The sequence below is a fragment of the Balearica regulorum genome, chromosome 1, assembly GCF_011004875.1.
Source record: "Balearica regulorum gibbericeps isolate bBalReg1 chromosome 1, bBalReg1.pri, whole genome shotgun sequence".
NCBI classification, from domain to species: domain Eukaryota; kingdom Metazoa; phylum Chordata; class Aves; order Gruiformes; family Gruidae; genus Balearica; species Balearica regulorum.
The window spans coordinates 148244405-148267524 of record NC_046184.1 but is presented as its reverse complement, the minus strand read 5'-3'; the positions used below and the strand labels follow the sequence as shown (position 1 = coordinate 148267524).

At 40.3% G+C, this 23120-nt stretch overlaps 1 protein-coding gene across 4 annotated transcripts in view; it reads right to left on the bottom strand.

The window, feature by feature from the left end:
* LOC104642887 (interleukin-18 receptor 1) overlaps positions 1-19434 on the bottom strand; it is a 53300-nt gene extending 33866 nt beyond the window's left edge. For 2 of the 4 annotated variants that reach the window (XM_075738709.1, XM_075738727.1), the window contains exons 1-11: positions 18911-19423; positions 17879-17973; positions 16133-16312; positions 15488-15635; positions 15062-15135; positions 13825-14065; positions 7760-7937; positions 5945-6098; positions 5338-5400; positions 2877-3033; positions 2561-2694 (exon numbers count right to left, since the gene is read on the bottom strand). In XM_075738709.1, coding sequence (XP_075594824.1) covers positions 2561-2694; positions 2877-3033; positions 5338-5400; positions 5945-6098; positions 7760-7937; positions 13825-14065; positions 15062-15110 — 976 coding nt within the window. In that variant the 5' untranslated portion in view covers positions 15111-15135; positions 15488-15635; positions 16133-16312; positions 17879-17973; positions 18911-19423. Of the gene's footprint in view, positions 1-2560; positions 2695-2876; positions 3034-5337; positions 5401-5944; positions 6099-7759; positions 7938-13824; positions 14066-15061; positions 15136-15483; positions 15636-16132; positions 16313-17878; positions 17974-18910 lie in introns of all 4 variants that reach the window. The other 2 variants (XM_075738700.1, XM_075738717.1) reach the window with 2 other exon arrangements.
* Positions 19435-23120: the final 3686 nt, after the last annotated feature.

Genomic DNA, 23120 nt, shown 5'->3' with positions numbered 1-23120 from the left:
TAGGGCATTGTAAAATCATCCCAAAAAATCACAATGTTGATGTGAATCTTCTCCTGCCAATAGTTACTTGAAGTACAAATGCATGCCATTTGTCCTGAAATGGAGAACTACAGAACATGGATTACTCTAAAAACTGGAGAAACAATCTTGCACACATTCACACAACCTCCACACATATAAACAAGCTATATGTGGTATCAAGACTGGGAGAATGAAGAACTGTAGGAGAAGATCACATTCAAGACCACCTAAGGAACCTGAAGGCGCACAAGCCCACGGGATCTGATGAGATGCATCTATGGGTCCTGAGGGAACTGGCAGATGAAGTTGCTAAGCCACTATCTGTCATATTTGAGAAGTTGTGGCAGCAGGGTAAAGTTCCCACTGACTGGAAAAGGGGAAACATAACCCCCGTTTTTAAAAAGGGAAAAAAGGAAGACCATGGAACTACAGGCCGGTCAATCTCACCTCTGTGCCCAGCAAGATCATGGAGCAGATCCTCCTGGAAGGAAAGAACGCCATCCAGAGGTACCTTGACAGGCTTGAGAGGTGGGCCCGTGTGAACCTCACGAAATTCAACAAGGCCAAGTGCAAGGTCCTGCATGTGGGTCGGCGCAATCCCAAGCACAACCACAGGCTAGGTGGAGAATGGATTGAGAGTAGCCCCAAGGAGAAGGAGTTGGGGGTGTTGATTGATGAAATGCTCAACATGACCCGGCAGCGTGCGCTTGCAGCCCAGAAAGCCAACCGTGTCCCGGGCTGCATCAAAAGAGGTGTGACCAGCAGGTTGAAGGTGGTTATTCTGCCCCTCTACTCTGCTCTTGTGAGACTCCACCTGCAGTACTGTGTCCAGTGCTGGAGCCCCCAGTACAAGGACATGGAGCTGTTGGAGCAAGTCCAGAGGACAGTCATGAAGATGATCAGAGGGCTGGAGCACCTCTCCTATGAGGACAGGCTGAGAGGGTTGGGGTTGCTCAGCCTGGAGAAGAGAAGGCTCCAGGAAGACCTTAGAGCAGCCTTCCAGTACCTGAAGGGGCCTACAGGAAAGCTGGAGAGGGGCTGTTTACAAGTGCATGTAGTGATAGGACATGAGGTAATTGCTATAAACTGAGGGAGGGTAGATTTAGATTAGACATTAGGAAAAAATTCTTTACTGTGAGGGTGATGAGATATTGGAACAGGATGTCCAGAGAAGTTGTGGATGTCCCCTCCCTGGAAGTGTTCAAGGCCAGGTTGGATGGGGCTTTGGGCAACCTGGTCTAGTGGAGGGTGTCCCTGCCCATGGCAGGGGGGTTGGAACTAGATGATCTTTAAGGTTCCTTCCAACCCAAATCATTCTATGATTCTAAGACTGACACTACAGATCCTCATAGATGTACAGCATCCTGAACTGGTGGTCACCCACTTTTATGATAAGTTTTCTTCAGGTTCTTTATCATTTTCTCTTACTCTCTACCTTTCACCCTTCTCTCAGTCCATCCATAACAGGTCTTAATGTCCCCTTCAATCTCTTTGGTCCAGATCTCTTTTTTTTTTTCTTCTGTCTCTAGTCTCTTTCAGGCGCTTTTTTTTTTTCCCTTAATTATTATTCTGTTATCTTTGTCTTTTTAGTTCCAAATACAGATTTTTTAACCCTTAAATCTTTGAAGTCTTTATGAAGGCACCATCAAGTCATGCTCATTGTAGTCTGTATTTCCTTTGCTTTATTATACACACCATCTTTTGACTAGTCTGTTTTCACGTATTTCCTACCAGTAAAGCTTGGAAAGGTCTGGGAGGGATGGAAAACAAGAAGGAATGCCCATTTGCCATGAATCTCCAGGCTGTCGGGATTATAAATGTGAAGTACTGCTATATGGTAGAGGTCAGCTTTCCATAGCTAGAAGGATAGAGCTCCTGACAAAAGAGAAACCATTGACCAGAGCATTTCAGGCATTATCAGGAATATAGAAGATTGACCTTTCCAAGCAAAAAAAAAAACAAAACAGAAAACAAACAAACAAACAAACAAAAAAACCCCAAACAAACAAAAAACCCCACCAAAACCCAAAAAACACAACCCAAAAGCCCTCAAAAAACAACCAAGACCTCAGATTCTATTTTTAGAAAGAGCTGCTTAATAAACGAAGTGATCCAAACAGCATACTCTGGCCTGCACCAAGCTTTAGGTAGTTAACCCCTGTGATCCCATCAATCTGATGAGTAGGAGAGCACAGGGAACGCTCTGCCATGGGATCTAACAAAGTGCCGGGTAGGGATCTGTCGGCCAGAGTGCAGCTCAGCCTCCCCAGCTGCATCCACAGCAGCAGCGGTTGAACTACGGAGCCCTCGCACAGCTGCTCTAGCAGATGCAGCAGCAACGCCTGCTGCCCCTGTCTCAGAGCACGAGGAATCACCCAGGGGGGTTGTTAGGTCCAGCACTAGATGGACCAGGGCCTTCAGAAGCACACAGACATGTTTGGAGTGATGTTCTGAAATCAGTACCCTGCCCTCAGGATTGAGAAGGCTTGCATGATTAATGATTACATATGAGAAGTATGATTCATAGATTATACCGTACGTTTCTTCAGTTTCACTGTTTTTATTTGTGTTCTTTCATCAGCTTGCAACATGCAGGTGAAATTATGATGCATGTCCTCGAATGTTACTCTTTTAATCCGTAGCAGCCTTGTGACATAGAACTTGTTTCCCAACCTGTAACAAGGAATGGTGTTAGCAACACAATATGTACAGAAACCTACAATCAGCTGAGAGGCAGATTTTGAGGAAAAGGTTCTAAAATAAGCTCAGGATGAGGTTTTACTGAACTTGCAGTTCCACAAAGTGCAGGACATTATCACAGACAAATAGAAGTGCAGTATTTTCAGGAAACCTACTGTAATCTTTTGAACTCTTCTTCACATATTGAAGGTTCATTCTCGGGGATACCTGTGCATTTTTCTGGAAACGTTTGATTAATTAACCAGTAGAGGCTGACATCTTCTTGCATATAATAACCCAAGAAACCCGTGCAATTGAGTATCTCTTCATTACCTAAACAGGGCATAACATGAGAAGATCTAGTCAGAAGTAGCATTCATGTTCACAGTGCAGTAAAATGTCAGCTTTCCAGGCAACATATCCCATGAGCTGTGCTACTTTCTGGACTTGGTAGCCCCTGCACAATGTTTCGTAGGTGTTCCACCTGCACTGGTGGTGGCTTCAGCAACCATGCGCAAGGCTCTGTTGCACCCTATTGCAGAGTGACAATCATCTACTGCTTTCTCTCAGATAAATTGTCACAGCCAGAAGAGTTTAACCAGGCCAGAGAATCTCAGGCTTTAGAGAACTAAAGGGAGTTGGACTCTATGATCCCTGTGGGTCCAATTCAAGATATTCTATGATTCTGTGAACTAGACTGTGTTCTGCAGGCAGAGACCAGGAGAGGACAACCTATCACCAGTACTCTAGGGCCAGGTAAAAGTAACCAACCAGTAAGGGGAATTACAACCAAATGACTATAATAGCTAACCTATACACTATTACTCAATATAACCAAAACCTGTTAGAGCCCCAGCTAAAGTCTCACAGAAGAAATTCTCATCCCAGCAGCACACCTGGAAATCAGCATAATCCTGAATATGTGAACAAGTCACTAACTCAGTCCACTACTTTGTACCATTTCAAAGCACTAATTGGAAGCGACACGAATCACCCCATAGAGTCCAGCTAATTATAAGAAAGAGCAAAACTAAAAAGACAACTGTACACTTGGGAAAATAAAGGCAAAAGGCTGCAGCTCCAGAGTGTGAGATTTGAATATTGGAAAGGCATTTTATTTTAAATATTGTCATGGGAAGCTTGACCTGAGGTTAGCTGCAACTTTACACCACCATTTCTAGGCTATGCCAGCATCATTTCCAGGGAACACATCCAGAACACTCTTTATTAAGCCACAAAAGACACACGTTAGCTCTTGTTCATGCCATCATACACAAATGCTTTCCAGTAAGCGAGGTCTGCCCAGGAATCCTCTAAGGGCACACATAAGCTGATTTCTCAAGATTTATTAGAGTGGATGCTTCCAGTGGAACTCCTTAAGAACCTTTAGAGCAGAATCCAGCTGAAAATCTGCCCATCTCAGACTTGTACCTTAGAAATCCAAATCACAGTTGCACAGATTGAAACAGAGACCTAAATTTCTAGTATCATCCACCTTGCAACTAGCTTTTTCACCATACACAACAGCTGTTTTGGGGGAAATATTATAGAACATCATCTAAACAATGACAGGTTTGAAAGACCATGGACCTAGCTCATCCAAAATCCTCTTCACTCTCCACCATGCCATCTGTCTCATCGTTCAGCAGGTAGTTCAATAACCTTATCAAAAGATCTTATAAAGGCAGATAAGAGATGGAAGACAGGTTCTTCATAATCTTTTGATGCTGAAGCCTGCTACCTTCTAAGGGTTGGGACAAGCACAGTAAGTGCGAAGAACTGTGCAGGAAGGGTGTCCTGGGAGGTTGGGAGACATGAGGTATCATAGGATTGGGGTACTACAGTTGGAAAAAGAACCTACCAGCTGGTATTTGTAGGAAGGAAGGAAAATTAACATCTGAGGTCCTGGCTGAGCAAAGGAGATACATATATGAGCAACAGAGGAGGTAAATATGATTTTTTTAGTCCTGGAAAGAAAGGACTAGCTAACCAGATAGGAGAAGCTCTCTGGCACAGGAGAGGAAAAAGACAGGTAAATTCCTGGTTTTAAAAATTAGTTACAGCCTCAATCACAGAATCCTGGATCCTGTCCAACACTTTGTGAAGCCTGCAGAACATGTTATCTAGCCTACTCCCAGCTAGAAGCACAGTTAGGGTCTTGGATTTTGACAATATAACCAATTCTTCACAGCAGTCACAGATCTGCATGCTCATGTTGCCAGGACTGTCAGCCCTCACGCTTCTCATTTCCCTGCACAATAACATCCTCTACTGCATCAGGTATTAAGGGGATTACTCATTATTGCTGTTTGCTGAACAAACTGGGTGTCTTTCACACATCACTCTGTGGGGTTTGCTATCTACAAAAGAAAGCCATGGAGAGATTTTTTATCACCACCACCATTTTCTCTTGCTGCTTATAGCAGCAACCTCAGATTCTGCTCTGTAAGAGGGTACATCAATCATGGAATACACTACACAAAACATAACCAGATGTGAGGATGGATTAGATCCAGGAATGTGCACAGACAATTCTTAGTTTGATTACACTTAACCAAATCATCAACCATAAAGAGATCAGAACAAAAACATATAAGTGCAGTAGCTACCACAAAGATTCTTATACTAATCTGGTACCTATTTCTGTTTCAATTTCTTCATCACGCCCAACTATCTCCAAAGTTACAGACTCTGGTGCATCTAAAACAGAAAGAAGCATTTCTATTGAAGTAACAGCTTGCTTGCTTACAGTAAAAATTAAACATTTGCTTTATTCCTAAAGCTAATCACATACATTTCATTTCATTCAAAGAACAATATCTGGACTCTGGCATTATTGAATAGTTTAAAACACAGTAAGTTCTGTTGAATTTTTTTCACGTGTGTGTGTGTATATATACACACACACACACACACACACACACACACACACACAGAGCGCACAGTTTACAATGGTTGGAAAGGCTGTTCCCCAAAACTCTTAGTAAGTTTGTATGACTTACAGCAGCTAATTTTGAAAAAATAAAACTGCAGGAAGAACATACTAAATACATTTTCCAAAATTAGTAATATGTCATATAAACTTCTTCTGTTGCTTTTTTTACTTTTTAAATTATTGTGAAATAATTCAGATTACCAGATTTGATCACCCTTGTATATATTTATCAAATGGGATCTGCAATTAAAAATCTCCATAGTAAAGAGAACCAAAAGCATGCTTCAAAGTTTTAGAAAGCTTTCTTACCTTCTTCTACTATCAGCTTAATTGTATTTGTGCTGTGGTATATCTTTCCTTCATGACTGATTAAAATTTTACAGGTATATATCCCAGAGTGCTGTACTGTTAAGGTTTTAAAATCCAGTTCCCGCTCTGTTTCATTTTCATAGTTCTTACAGTCCTGTGTCAACACAAACAGAAAATACTATTCTGTAGCAAACATACATTCAAAACCTTAAAGAAGTTAAAAAATATTTCTGAAATGAAGTGTCACCATCACTCTTTCACTATCTCAATGACATTTATCTGACCCAAAAGAGGTGGAGGCCCAATTTTCAGTCATGGTCGCTTAAATGCAACATTTGAACATTTAACACATTAGAAGTTGAGAGCACCGCAATTTCAAGTAAGCATCTGAGTACAAAAACATTGTATTGGGATTTTAAATGCACTCACCTTCCCCCCCCCCCCCCCCCCCCCCCCCAAATGACAGCTTGGGTCTGTAGGTGTCACCTGCTTGTGCCCAAAAGTTATCTAGACTTAGGAGGAGCTTTCAGGTTAAAGCAAAATGCCTCAACAATAGGGAAAGTGACCATCTCAGAGGGTGACAAGAGTTGGACTCACATTTGTTTATCATCTTCCCTATCCCCCAAAACAAACCAGAGTTTGGTTTGGTTTGGTTTTTTAATTCATAGCACATACTAAGTGAAATGTGAAAATCCAGCAATATCTGGTTCTGATCTGAATTACCTTATATCAAGAAGGGAAATGATCACTGCTGGAAATTGTCCAGGGAATGGACATGCTCCGGATGCATATGCTTACTACCAGACTCCTATACAAAAGGCATGTGTGACCATCCCTGTTTTATCTATCTCCGCCTAGGGTGTGACAGGAAGGCTTTGAAAATTTTCACCCAATCAAGCGCTGAAGGATATTTAGGTGCAAAGACAGCTGCTTCATCTGTCTCACACAGTATTAGGCATCAGTACACCCAGCTTAGCCGTGAGAGAGGTCAGTCTGCGTTATGGTCCTTTACTGAGGAAAACATATCCATCTATGGGCCCTGCCCACCAATGGTCTTATCCTCCCAGGCCCCGAAGGACAAGGAAGCAGGGCTGTGGCTCATTCTGCCAGGTAGAATCCAGAGGCCCACACTTAAGCAGCCGAAATCCCTTCCTGAAACTGATTCAACAGGGTCTGTTACTCCAACCAGGAGAGGAATAAGGAGCACTGGTCAGGGCAATGCATAGGGGCAGCATGGAAGACACCTATTCAGGGTGCTTTGGTCAATGGTTGAGCACAACACCCAACAGTCACAGGTGCTTACACAACTATCATCTATGCTCTGACAAAAGCTGGTAGAGAAGATGGATGATTTGCCTAAAACAAACAGAACTGAATGTTACACATTTTGTGAAAAGCGTTGAGAAACAGCAAATCTGAAAAGTTTGCAATTATTTTACGAGCACATGCCAACTGTAAAACAAACATCTTGGCACCTCATTTAGTGTCAGGTTAATATCTGTATCAGCAAAGTAGCAGCTGGCTAAAACAGCTGCTGGCTAAATCAGCAAACAGACAGGCACACGAAATCTTTTACCATTCCAAACTACCAGTTTATTAATAATTTCTGAGTACAGGTACATTTCTCTAACAAAGCTGAGAGCAGAGAAAAACTTGCTTTTGTATAAGGGGTTTTTTTCACCTAATAACCTGAGAAATTAAAGCTTTACAAGGTCTGTAGATGCTTCTAAAAATTTGTTTGTAATTAATTTTTCCTGCAATCAGATGTTTTGTTTCTGTACCAAGTGATTTAAGTGACACTATTTCAGTAATTACCTTGTACCATGTTATGCTGTCATTTTCATTGACAGACAAATCACTGCATTTCAGTGAATGACCAGTTCCAGCATTTTTGACTTCTGTAGTTAAATGATTTTTGTTGAAACAGCTGCTTTTATTTCTTTCAAGTACATTCAAGGTCCACTTTTGAATTGTGAAATTTTGCTTTCCATTGCTATAACAAAAAAAAACCAAAATCAGTTTTAGGAGCTTTTTAAAGTAATGTAGCTTAGTGAGTTACACAATAAAATACAAATAAATTCTCTAATACATCTATTAGGTAAAAAGTACACCTACAGTGACCTAATGATTCATATTCCCCATTATTACTTTTCCACCCCCAAATAAGTGTTATTTCCCATAACAAAAGAGGTTATCTAAACTAAATCATCTATCACAAAACATTTGACAATACAATTATATCTATGAAATATGATAATATATGCTATATTGACCAGAACAAGGATGCAACAATCTGTGGCATCATCTATTGTTACAAGTAAGTATAAAAGAGTTTTAGGGCCTTGAATCAGCAGCTAGTGATTTTGCAAATTCAATCTCCTTAGCATTGCTAAGGTTTAAAGCAGTAACTGAGTACGTCAAAAATAAGATGGGCAACTCTGCTATTGTTCACAAAGCAACATTATTCGTTGTTTGATACTGTGCAGATAGTCACCAATATTTTGGAAATATTTCTAAACAACACAAGTCTCATGAATTACAGAATCACTTACAGATTCAAGCATGTCTGCAAAAAAAAAAAAAGCATTTTGGAAAGAATTAATCTCTTCGCCTTTCAGTCTGCACTGATCAGAGATCTACAGTAGCTCGCCATCCCAGGTTGACTGCAAAAACCAGGAACTACTGCTTCTAAAGCAGAGTCATCACGTCCCATGCAGTATCTATACAGGATCAGGTGAATATGGTGTAAAAATGCCTCTTTTGAATATCTAGGAGGTGACCATTGTCATTGACATATCTACTATGTTCTATCCACATACTCCTCTAAAGAATCAGATTATAGCTGTGAGTTCTTTCATTGCTGGATATGTCCAAATACATGACAACCAAGGGAAAAGAAGCTGAAGGACTTTTGGCTTAAGTTTGGCAAAGTTGGCTTAATTCTGGCAAAGGTAGGGCTTAAAAGAAAGTTGTGTGCTGCTGTAAGTTAATGGGTGAGATTTCACCCATTGTGTGGGCATAAAGCTCTCATTTCTAACTGAACAAGTAGGGTCTGACAAAGCAAAAGCAGCAATCACAGACCACTTCCCTCCCCTGTCAGTCATATCTTCATAAATATGTTTGAATCTTTCTGTCTCCAAGAAAAGAAAAAGGAATCGTTCCCAGGAGAACCGAAACTAGACAGTAATGATTTCAATGAGAAAGGCTAAGGGGACAAAGCAGTTGAAATGGAGAAGCAAGCCTAACAAGTGGATCAGTTTAAACACCATTCTTGACTGACATGCCTTTTACTGTTACAAGATTCAGAAGAACTGTTAGGACATCATTTATGATGAATTTACACCAAGTTTTGGGTTGAGGGTTTTTTTCCCCTTTTTAAGTTGCCCAGATGTATTTATGTATTCATGCATAAGATATTTATGCAACAGATATATTCATGCATTTTGCTCCCCTTCTTCAGATTGTAGCCCTTTTTCAACCTACATAGGTTCTCCTTACTCACTTGAGATACTCATTACTTATAATTGCAATTGTCTATCTAAATCAAAACATAGTGGTTTGGTTTCTCAATCAGTTAACTATGGTGTCATAAACAGGAAAAACCTTATCAAAACTCTTCCATCAGAGATGTATTCACACGGGTATTCACAGTGGGTGGTGTCCTTCTCACCTATTCTTCAACATCACATTCTCACATTTAAATCAGAGCTACTAATCACAGTCAGCAGTGGGACCACAGTCAACAGTCACCCTTCTAGAGTGCAGTTTACATGACCTATTTTATATGTTTGGTTTAGGACAAGATAACCTGTGACCCAGAAAGGCCCCTCCCTCTCCCTGATAGTAAAGGTACCTAAGGTAAGTTTAGGTGTAGACGTAAACATTAGTTCCAATTAATTCCACCAAGTCTATGTGTTTCTTTAGGCATTGCACTAGTATCTGAATATTGCTGGAGAGACAATTACAGATCTAGCCATAAAATACGTATGATTTTACAATCTAGATTCAGCAGATGGAAGAAAAAGATCAATAGAGCCACATGTTCTCCTCAGTACTGTCAGTCCACAGAGGCTTTCTTCTGTGATTATATTTGGTGAAATCAATTCAACAAATGTGAGGATTTCACCCAAAGTGGATCAAGATATTCTACCTGGTGAGTCAAAATCTGGCAAAGATCAGCTCCTTGAAAGGTGACAAAACCATACCTATGCAAACTAAGATGAATTTAGCTTACACAATTTCTAGTCGTCTGCCATATACATGATTTTCAACAAAAAATGCACTGTGTTGTATTGTTTAAATTGCTAATATCTGAGCTGTTATATTTCTATCCTGGTTTTCACTTGCTGAGATTCTTTAATGATAATTTGTGGGGAACAAAACCATCTCTGGCTTAACAGCCTTTCCACTCCCCCTGCCAAACCCACCAAGAAGGAACAACAAAAACTAGCTTGACTCAGGAGAGGATACAGGGAAGTGAAAGCCTTTAGAGAACATAAACCAAGTTTACTGGATACATAGACAGCTCCAGGTCATCCCTTAGCTATTTCACTGCAACATGTCAGTGTTATCTCAATATTTCAATCTACTGCAAGAAACTGTTGCTCTGCCTTCCAAACTACAATATTAACTCTAAACGTGTGTGTTCCCATTGCTTTCAACTGTTGAAAACACATTGAAAAGGCGAGCAGTATTAGAATGTTAAAATGTATCATATGTTTATCATGGATCTCTGCACTTTCGGGTTTTGGGGTTTTTTTCAGAAACCTGCAAGTTCCCTCAGTTTCAAGGTCACCAACTCAGAGCAACCAGATGACCTGCTTCTTTGTATTCTGGTTTTTACTTTGATAACCACAGGACACAGGCAATGAAAAAACATACAAATTCAAAATCCTGACAAAGATGTGTGACATAGTTTTTCTGCTGACCACTTCCACTACAAGTGCATATGAAATCTTTTATTTTCAAGAAACATTACTGAAGATGGCAACATTCAGGATTACAGGTTATGTCTATTAATTCCTGAATTTATACCCTAAGTAAGTCTACTATACATGTGAACACATCAACACACACGTACGCACACTTTAGCTATCTATGCTATGTGTCAGCATGACACTTCGGCTTTAACTGCAAAACTTCTGAGTCTTCTTTAAGTCAAAAATAAGCAGATAATACACCATAAATTCATTGTTACATCATTTCCACCTCTTGCTTCTTGCCTGTTGTCGGTTAAAACATATCAGGAAAAAACTCCCTAAATTTAATTAGTTTGCAAAATCTGTGAACATGTGTTGTCTTACTTTCCTCAAAAATCTGCAGTACATTTAATTGTCGCTTTGTTCACTAAAACTGCCTAAACAGTTATAAGCACTCTAAAAATAATTTCCCATATAGTTTACACATACTTATCTCTAAATTAAATAGTTGAAAATAAAAAAATATATACTTAGAACATCTGCTTTCAAAACAAAAACTTTAACCCATTATAAATGCTCTGAAACAAAACTAATTCCATTCTCATTGACATTCTTATTATATCTTAAACCAATTCAGGGCTCCACGGTAGCCCACTATTTTTTCCTATCAATAGAGGCTACTAGAAGTCCTCTATCTCTGCAGAAAACTGTTTCTGCAAATAATCTTCTGTATTTGCAGAAAGGTAACTGCTTTAATATGTTTGCCAATAGTGAGAACCATCATATAAACTGAACCAAATATCCCATTAAAATTCCATTTAAAAATTCCCTGTATGCCTGTTTTTCCAGTGGTAAGACCTGTGAAGAGATCCCGTGTGAGGATTGCAAGATTCCGGCATGTGCCTTCACACTGATCCTAACAGGAAAATGAGTATCTGTATGGACTTAACAGAAAGAAATTTGGGGGGGAAAAAAAGAAAAAGTTGTTTCAGAGTGGCCAAAATATATTCTTTGAATTAAGAAATTATTTTTTTCCCCAAGTAAAAATGCTTTCTTTCAAAACTGAGTTTTCAAATCTAGTAGCATAATATTGTCTTAGAAAATGGAACAAGAAAGCAGAAAATCAAAACTCTTAATTCCACATGAATGCCTTGATGTAATCAAAACCTTTCTTCCGAGTTTCTTGCTTAAGCAAATCAAGACATTTCACACAGGATTCAGACATTTTGGTGTTTTCCAACAAATACTTATTTTAACAAACTTCATGCTAATAGTTTTACTTAAGGTCTTTTCCTGTCACCTCCTTCTTCTATATGTAAGGCTGTTTCCCTCTGTTTTGAAGTTTACATTTTTTTCATATTCATTTTACAGAGTTCTTGCAATTTACTGTGGATTTACTGTCATTACTCCAAGGCCTTAAAATTATCACAAAACTGCAAGGATCACAAATTAAGGCTGGAGTTATCACAGCTTTCCTCTCTTTTGTCCTTTATTTTAGACTCCTTATAACAACCTCCTTCAGTAGCTGGTGACTCAGGTGTGATCCTCACCTATCCCTCCCCATGCCAAAATAAGTCAGAGCACACATTTTATACCACTGGTTAGGTGCTGGCAGCAGAGTTGTTAGATTTAATAGCTTTTTAGCACTATATTTAGTGAAGTGACCATATAGATGACTGATCAAGGCCATCAATAAAGCCAAAATTTAAAGCCAAATTCTGGTCCGTGCCAACAGACAAGCCTATGTCAGGTATTATCTAACATTAACCCCGACACACCAAAACCAAGCAGCTGGCTTCACCTGTGTTACTTCAGACAAACATCTGTACTGACTAATACACCACATTTACATGACCTTGCACAACAAAGTGGCCAAATTACCATACTGATCACCTCTAAAGACAACTCTCTTAAGATTGAGTTCAATATACATGAATCATTTTTTTCTTATGCTTTACCTACTATGTGAATAAAGAGTGCCCTACAACTAAAAAGAAATCACATAAACCCCAAAGAAACATTCTACTAGCAGACTTTTAATTTATAAACTAAATAGTAATGCTCTCCACATTTCTCCAGTAACATTGCAGACACAAGTTCAATAGTCACAGTATCAGAAATGCTAAATATGATAAAGAAAAAGTCTGCTGGTAGAGCATTTTTCAGTATCCACAGTCTTATAACCTTTCTGAACCAGACAAGAACCTTAAAAATATTACCTAGCACAAATCACTACATGCAAAATAATGTGTTTAAAATTAATTATTGCTTCAATTGTAAATGCCAAATATACAGCTTTAGTGTAAGTTACTCATAGGAACTCCACACAGCAAACCTTTAACCTAGTCCTTTAGACTTCCCTGGTAACCTAATGAAGATAACCACCAAATAACTGAGGCCCACCCTTTTGACTCATGATGTTCTACAGCTGCAAGAAATCAAATCCAATTATTTCATTTGTTCTTTGAATGGCTCCAAGCATGCAAAGGTTTGCACAGAAACCAGAGTTCAGCTATGCCACTGTCTGTCCGTTACTTTCCTCTACACTTACACCACTTGGCAGGCCTCATAGAGCGAGATCCACTCAACAGAGTAAGGAAGAACGAGTCTGGTGGAGAAGACAAGCAAATGTTTCCTTTTACTTGGCAGTGGACAGAAAGGTTGCCTATCATTCATTTTGCTTAGGTAATTAATCACACACCAGCAGAAATGCTACCTGCCTTATCAAAAGGTTTACAGAACATTTAAAAGGCTGCATCTGCCTATAGCTATTTTGTAAATATTATAGGTCTGCCTGGATGGTTATTGTGAAGTGATGTGGAAAATGACACTGCAGTTAATGCAGTTCCCTGCACCTCCTTTGTACAGATGCCACTAACAATACAAAGCAAGGCAAAGAAATTAGCTTTTTCATAGACAAGTGCAAAGGCAGGATGTTCACCCACCAGTTTGTGCACCCACCTGTGAGTGACAGAGTAATTCCCAGAGTCACTGAGTTCAGCTGGCCAAAACTCCAGAAAATCCCTTTGAGAAACATTTCCATGTGTCTCCTTTATCAGTTGCTGCTTTCCAGCATTTTCTTTGTACCAGTTTACTGTGTATCCTTCTTCCTGAAAGAGTTCTTGTATTGACTCAGGATAACAAAGGAAAAAATATTCCCCTTCTAGCACGTCAATGGAGGCACGAAGGGGACACAGCTTCTCTTCAGAGAAAGAGGTAAAAAGATACATTAGGAAGCCAAGTACTTCTTTCAGAAAATTACATTAGCCTGTCTTTAAAGTGATTTGTTGTGCTGCTGGTCTTTTATAAAGCAACTTCCTTTCAGCAGAGTGGTTTGGCAGTATTTATTTATTCCAGCAACACTTACTGGAAAACTCATATTCCAAGTCTGTATTCTACCTCACCCAAGCAAAACCAAAAGGAAAAGGAGGGTTAAAAAAGAAGACATTTCCCTAAGATACTTTCACGTACATCCAACAGTGTCAGAAATGGAAGGGGAAAGGAGAAATTTTTCACATATAGTTTGACTTGACAAATATGACTAATCCTTAGAACTGGTCAATTGCCATAAAAGCAGAGATCCTGTGAATTAACATTTGCATTTTCTTTTCTTCTTAATTAAAACTAAATCATTATGTAGCTAGATTTCTTAAAAACTTTAGATATCTTTGGGAAAGGTGCCTTGGAATGAGACTCTGTGTGTAAAATTTAGTCTCAAAGTCTGCTTTTCCAAACACATTTCCCAAATTTACCATTGCATACAGAAGTCAAAAAAAAATACAGAAAAGGGACCATGGTCTAGTATTAATAGTCAAGAATAAAATAAGCCTTTGGTCTCTATTTCTCCTGAGGTTCTCAGATATTACTGTTTAGCAACTATTGCGACCACATTTCTGAATGGCACAAAAAGAAGCAGACTCATTCTCTTCCTTGCTGTGGCTGTTCATACAGCCACACTCCCATACAACATCATCAGGCGTCTCCAGGTAGCATTGCTGCTCTTTTTATTTCATAATTTTGGCATTTTGGACCAAATTTCCCAAGTCTGGAGCTGGGTTGAAATTGCCAAAACCCTTAAGATTTTGTTCTTAGCTGCAAAATACAAAACTTGCCCCGCTCTAAGCAACTGTCAAGAATATGCCACATATTCAACAAATATTTTGAAGGGTCTACTATTGAAATGAAGATTTATACTTACCAGTGGAGGACTGAATGATAAACGTTAAAAAAAAAATCATCAGAGTCATTTTCTTGAGTTATTTCTCACTTCTTCTGTAAAAAAAATGAAAATTAATTGGTTTTGCTTGTTCTGTGAAAAACAGATTCACAATTCATCACAAGTACAGTGAAACAGATTCCTTTGAGCATGTGAGCAGTGTAACTATTGCCTGGTACTAAAGAGGGCTTTCCAAATGGAAAGTTACACATTTTTATCATAACAGCTATTTTCATACATCAGGTAATGTATCTAGATTTTTCTTGGCAAGTTTATTTTAAATTCAGAAGGCACTGTAGGGTTTCCTTCCTGGATTTTCTAATTCACTAGATGTATTTTACATTTCTGATTAAACTGAATATCTTGTAGAAGCACCCAAACTTAGATCCAAAGCCAGTAGATACCTACCACAGGACAGTATGAGTTTTTTTCTCCACAAAGAGTATAAACTTTGCAAGACTGGACCTTGTAGAAACAGCTAGTAGAAACTTCCCTTGCTTTCAATGAGAACAGCACAATGTTGACAGATTGGACATCTTGATGGCTAATTTTAAGCCTGTTGGAAAACAACGAGATCTACAATTTTGTCTTAAAATTTTGCTTATGGAACCAATATGCACCAGCTGAGAGTGCTAACATTTCCAGTGGGGAAGGGGAGGTGAAGAAGCTCGTATTCAATTGTTTCATATGTAGTTAACTCTGTTTTCAAAGGAAAATGGAAAACACCACTAAATAATACCAGCGTGGAGCATCTTCTCTGAGATTCCTCAGAAGAGCAGGTTAACTGACAAACAAAGGCAGAGCCAGTCCTAAGGCTGTGCCTCAGTTTTGCTTACAAACCAGACAGATTAGGTGCATAATAAGCTCATTTCAACCTCCGCGGCCAAGACAGACAACCTTGCTTAGTTACTGACCCAAACATGCATGGACAAATGAGACACACACACACACGAGACAGATTACACCGAGAGCAGCCAAAAGAAATCTCACAGCCTTCCATTTCTTTGGGTTTATTACCTAAATCTCTTGCAATTTGAGAAAGCACGTACTTACTGTTGTAAGACACTGCCCTCAGATTTATAGTCAGAAACTTCCTGTGATCTAAAGCGGCTGGAGGCAGGAGGTTACTGCATTTCCAGCAATATTCCAGAATGACATCAGACTGTGTAGCTGCTCTCTCTCTCTTATTGTTCTCCCCAGTTCTTTACAAGTATGCCATCATCCCATAAATCACTGTAAGGAGATGAAAGAAGTGTTTCACATCCCTTTTTTCAGATTGACTTGTAGGCAGATCCAGATTTAGAAAGCAGCTAAAAGAAGATGGATTCCGAGTACTGCGGCAAGCAACTTTTAAAAGCTCATACAGTAAACTCATCAGACCCGGTTTCAGTTCCCTTCTACACATGGAGATTCAAACTGCTGCACTTTACAAAGAAGAAGGGCCTCTCTCTCTATTTTCATTTCTTGAATTTACTTTTCATTTTTAACCCTATCACATCCAGAAAAAATACAGCTGTTACAGACTATGAAACTATGATCCACTACATAAAGATAAAATTATTTATCACCAGTTTTTTAATTCTAAACCCCATTCTTCGTTGGGACATCACATCAGCAAAGAGTGGAAGTTTTAATGAATGTGAAGCAGAGCCCTTCATTCTTTCAACAGGGATTAAAGAACATAGTATAATGCAAGCTACTTAGTAATAACCAGGTTTGAGGTTAGTGACTACTATTAACAAGCAAAACACAGGTCCTTAATCCTACTCTCACACTGCTGTTGAACCTGATCAATTTTTCTGAAATTGTTCTACTCCAGGCTAACAGTATTTGCATTTGAGCCACATGGTTTGCATACTCTTTGATGAAACACTGGGGGTGGCGACGGTGGGGGGGGGGGGGGCGGGGGGGAGGAAGAAAAAAAAGATGAATGCTTTTGGTGAAACTCAGCTAATATAGATTCTTCAAGGAACAGAATAAGAGTTTTAATTTTCAGAAATAAATTGAGAAATATTTTAAAGTAAAGGCAAAGACTGTCTGCCTAATAAAGGAGTGCATAAATACTCAATGGGCAAAGTGCTAAGGCAACAGTGGGGAATGACAGTTTCAACAAAAAAGGTATAAAAACCCCAATTGTCTGTAAGGCCCAAAGCAACAATAGCTTTAAGCATGTTTTTCAAATTTCATACTTGCTTAAAGCCGTGGATGGAATTTTAATATTAAATATGGTTCTTAAAAATCATTGTGCCATTGTGTAGCCAACAAAATCTTTAAGCAAACTGAAGGTTTAAATTCTGTAAAGTGCATTAATGATACCTCATGAACTAGACAGTTGTGTGTATTTAAGCATCATTATAATTATTTCTGCTTTTCCCAGAATCACCAGAAGATTTTGGAATGAAAGAGGGCTGATCAAAGCAATCCTCAATTTTGATCACTTTGTTTTGCTCAACACTTTTGGAAACCTGAATTTGGTCCCAAAGGATTGTGACTTCCTTTTTTTAAAACCAACAGATTCTTCTGAATGTCAGACTGTTTGAGCAAACATTTTGGGGTCAAGGAAGGAAAGCACTCATCTTACCTCTTTAAGGATGGCTTCTCGTGGAATTTAAGTCTTTTTCAAAAATCACCATACAATGGCGTAATTCGTGTAAGATTCATGAAGAAAACAAAAGGATCTAGCAAACAGTTGCCTTAAACATACTAAGTCTAATCACCATTCTGCTAGGGTTGCTATTTATTGATTAAAATGAAAATCCATCTTCATTTCAAACAATACAAGTGAAGTTGTTTACTCACTGTGCAAGTCTTGCCATGTAGAGACGCAGGGGTAGTCTTCCAAACTCCAGAGTGTTGCCACTTGTACTTATAAATCTTCTGAACCTAATTCACCACTGAAACAGAGAGTAATCTCTCTCAATAAGTGAGTCAATACACAGACAGCTCAGCCTGAAAAACCTCCTGAAAAAGGAAGAGTGGAATTTCTCACTTGTGAACTGTTGACTGCAAGGAGGAAAACGGAAAAGATAGATGTGAGAAATTCATTTTTACTAGCATTAATGGAAAGGTATTAGCAAATTACGAATATTCGTTTTCCTAAATGAGGCAGTTGAGGGCTGATACACAAATATCTTAGGAATCACCTTTTGCTGCTTATTTTAGGAATCATCTTTTGCTGCTACAAAAGCACTTATGGATCCTGTCCTGCTCCAAAGCCACCTAGGCGTGAGGGAAAGCAGAGCAGCCCGGGGAGGGCGACTTTGGGGTGCCAGTGAGGGGCTGTGTTTTGAAATAAGCTCTTTTCAGAGTTAAATTATTTATGACATCTCTGTAGTAAGTAAAAAGTATATCATGGGCTCGGGAGAGAGTCGGAGAAAGGTGCCGGAGCCAGGCGACTCGGGGGAGCGCGGCGCAGCGACGCAGGCAGGGGAAGAGCGGCAGGGAAGGCAGGGAGGGATGGGGACACAGGCAGGGAGGGATGGGGACACAGGCAGGGAGGGGAGGGATGGGGGCACAGGCAGGGAGGGGAGGGATGGGGGCACAGGCAGGGTCTCTCGGAGACGAAGCCGCGGCCCCCAGCGCCGCGCAGGGCCCCGGGCAGGGACCGCCCACCCCAGCACTCTGCCCGAGCGGCGCGGGAGGGTTGGGGCTGGCGGGGCAAAGCGCGGGACCCCCCCAGCACACGCACACCCCCAGGGATGCCCTGATCAGAGGCAGGCGCTCGGCTCCTCTGAGGGAGGGAAGAAGGAGCTGCCTGCGCCCGGACGTCGCCCCCCGCCCCGGCTCGCCTGCCCTTCCCCTCCCCTCCCCTGGCCGCCCCCGCTACCCTACCTGGCTGGCGGCGGCGGCTGGGGCGCTCGGCGGGACCTCCGCGCTCGGCGGGACCTCCGCGCCGGGCCGCCCCTTCCTGCGCCGGGGTGCGGGGGCCCGGGCGGGAGCCGCGGGGCCGCTTCCCCGTTTCGCTGGAAAGAACCGCTCCTCGGAGCCGGAGCCGGTGCTGGGCCGGGGCCGGGCAGCAGCGCAGCGAAGGCAGGTGGAAGTATTACCGGGCTCACCAAAGGGTGCTGGGCTGTCACCCGGTCGTGGGTGAAACCCAGCGATGGCCTCCGCCAGCAAAGGGAGTGAATGAAGATAAACTTTTTTTAGGAGACGGGTATCTTCTCTCTTACAACCTTCCGGGGGCAAAAAACCCGTAAGGAAGCGGTATCTTCGGTTATCTTCAGTCGAAACGCCTCTTCCCCCGACTTTCTGCTGAATGCCCATTGCAGGACTTTTTCCAAGAAGTGTGTGGAAGTAGGATGGAGATTTAGGAATGCGTATATTAAGTTAAATATAGCAACTTTTATCTCTGCTACAGCTTCCTCCCTCCCCCCCCCCCCCCCCCGGCCGTTTTGAGAATGAAGATGTGCAAAGAGATAAACTGTATCGTGTAAGGCTGATATTCTGCAAAGACCTCAAAAGGAAAAAAAAAAAAAAAAAAAAAAAGAAAGAAGAAATAACACACACCCCCCCAAAGCATTACAAAATATGGTCTGCAGGAAAAGAGACAAGGCAAAACGCATGACCCCATGATACTTTGATCAGAAATGTCCCTATTTCAGTGCTTTTTTTTTTTCTGTGATAGCATCTCCTTTGGGAAAAGAGTAATGCAAGCTTTCAAGACCTGAAACATTTTATAGCCCCAATACTGCAAAGGGAGATATGTATTCACTTCCAAATATGCCCTCATGCCAGTAGCTGAGCCTGCCTTTTAGCCAAATGTTGATATATTGGAACTGTAGTTCCATTATGGATTTCTGACGACTGTATTTCTTATTTAAGTACTGTTCTGAGTAAAATGAATGCTTGCCACTGTTTATTTCACAAGTGGTTTATTTGATATGTACTGTGCAATGTTTCACTATACTTCTAAATAAAGTTATTTTGATAGCAGCAGGAAAAAATTCATCCCCACAGGTTTTCTTTTATTTTCATATCACTCTTTTCATGTTCAGAAACTTGTTTGCTGAACAGCTACTTTTTTTTTTTCTTTTTTTTTTTCTTTTTTTTTTTTTTAACCCAGGACAGCTGGGAATTCAGAAGTTGCTATTGGGAACAGGATGTGTCACTTCAAAGGTAAAACAAGCAGGTTACACTAAAAAAAAAAAAGAAGGATTCCACGGTGCTGGCTTCTTTGCATATTTTACTGCTGAAAAGAAGCAAAGAAACCCTGGAGACTTTTGCTGTCTCACCTAATTTGTTTTCCTCCTCACAGATTGATAAAAAAAAAAAATCTATATAAAAGCAATCAGACCATTAGGTAACATAAATCAGCACAAATTCAGGAAAGTCAGCTAAGAATCTGACCCACTATAACTCGTTTAAAAATGTGTACGAGATGATACTTTGCGGTGGTTTTTGGGTTTATGATTCATGCCTGATTTTAAAACTTAAAAGAAAGCATGTATCATAAAGAGAATAATGATTTTAAGTGACAGTCAAAAAGAATTTTGCAGCCAACAAATTAAATGGTAAAGTAAAATGTCATGGGCATTTTACTTTGACAGGCTGTCTTGATAGTGACAGTTTGGAAACATATTTTTTTTATTATTCACTCTTTTACAACAATATTTTCCATGAACTGTTCTCACGTTCATTTGCTTTCATATCCTTTTGAAGTACTCTCGAGTTTCTGAACTTTCATCTCTGTTGTAGGAAGTGCCGTGTTCAAGTAGTCCTTTCAATTAATGTCACAGCGAGCTCTGAAATCTGTGAATGTATACGAAAGGAGAATAAAGTTCACACTTTTTAGTCCTCAGGCTAATAAAATTTTAATGGAGAATAGCATTGTAATAGAGAAGTAACTTGACTGAAAATAATACAGCTCAAATTTTCATTATGAAAATGCCATGATGAAAATGAAAGTTTGCACTAACATTGAAAACCAGGGTTTTTATGAAGCTCTGGCCACCTGACCAATCAGCTAAGGAACGCCAGTTACTTCTCAGTTTTTCACATCTTCTTTTCCATCCAACATACACTACACAGAGATGCTAACTGAAAACTTAAACTGTGAAACTGTTTCCGTCATAAGTAGCAACACATCCAACTCTTGTAACCGCAGCCTAAGCCTGTTTGCTTCTAGCTGGTAATAGTCCTTTCTAATCTACTTCTGCCATCTCTGTATGCCAGTTAGATTAATTTTTAGCAGATATGAAGTTATATTCCACAGTTTTTTCAGCATTATCTGTCCCTGATGTCAAAAAGCAGGTTCCAGACTGATAATGTGTTTGTTAGATCCTCATCTGTTTCTCAGAAGTTTTAAAATACGCAAGTTGCACATTTTCAAACTTTTCTCCATGTATTAGCATCACAGAATAGTTCAGGTTGGAAGGGACCTCTGGAGATCACCAGGTCCAGCCCATGCTCAGGATATGTACAGCTGAGTCCCAAACACCTCCAAGGATGGAGATCCCACAGTCTCTCTGGGCACATGTTCCAGCATTTGACCATGCTTATGTTGATTATTTTTTTCCTAATATGTAATTTAAATTTCCCATGTTCTAATTTGTGCCAGTTGCTTTTTTGTCCCATCGCTGTGCTCCATTGAGAAGTGTCTGGCTCCATCCATTCTCTCTATCTTTCCATTAGATTATTGTAGACAAAAACAGGACCTCTTCTCCTCACCCTCAATTTCCTGTGCTCTTCGTGGTCTTTCCTTGGACTCACTCCAGTATGTCAGTGCCACGCTTTTACTGGGGAGCCCAAAACTTGACATAGTACCCCAGAGGTGATCTCGCAAATGCTGAATACAAGGGAATAATTACTTTCCTCAACTACACTCTCACTAGTAAGGTGCAGGGTGCAGCTTTGTCACAAGGACACACTGCTGACTCATGTTCACCTCATGCAGTCTCTTTCTGCAAAGCTGCTTTGTGATGGGTTGACCTCCAGGCTGTGTTGTTGAATGGGTTTATTCCATTCCAGATGTGCCTTAGGTTGAACCTTGTGAGTTTCCTATCAGTCCATTTCTCCAGTCTGTTTCCATCCAAAACAGCAGCCCTGCCCTCCAGTGTGTCAGCTGCCCTTACCAGTTTGTTTTTCTGTCCGAAAATCCATTGATTGTGCAGTCTGTCCCATTGCCGAGGTCACTAATAAGGATGCTGAACAGTAGTGGTACCAACAGCAGTCCCTGAGGGATGCCACTGGTAATTTACTGTGAGCTGAGGTTTGTGTACGGATCACAGCACATTGATCCTGCGTGGACTTTGGTCCTGCTGTTTTTCCACTCACCTTTGTCCACTTATTTATATCTCACCAACAGAGACTGTGTCAAAGGCCTTGCTTAATTCAAGGTCTGCAGCACCCAGGGTTCTCCCGTTGTCCACAGCATGGCTGGATACGCATGATATGCCTTTTGTAAATCCAGCCACCTTCTTCTCTTTCATGTACTTTGCAATGGCTTCAAGGAGGATTGCTTCATAACCTTCCAAGGACAGAGATCTATAAAGACTGGAAACAGTTTTAAAGAATAAATTGCTATAGAACAAATTCTGTCTTTCATATAAAATTAGGCATGTAGCTCATGCTTTACAGTGGGGAAAAAGGAACACATGAACACACGTTTCTAACACAACAGCTGTGGTTTTTCAACTCTTGAAAGAGTCGGGAACATACAGTTATACATGTAGAATTTTTCCAGAGAATATACTATCAATTTTACATATTATCTTCCAAACATACCTTTGTCCAATGCCATAAGAATTTAAGTTTGCATACACTACAAATAGTAGCTAGCTACAAAAACTTCTAAAAACTTCCTTCTAGTGGTCAGTCTCTTGGGCTTCACAACCATGTGAAGCAAATATAAGTAAAACTCCCTCCTTGCATGTGGCATGAGCAATAGCTAGGCTGGCTTTTCAGGAGTGTGGTTTAGGTGAGGAAGCCAACAGGGGTCATGGTTCATTGACCTGTAGGAACATCAAATCTCAACAGTATTGGAGACCTCAAGACCAAACAGTTAAATATGTTCATACAAAGGGCTAGTGTGGGGAAGGCAATA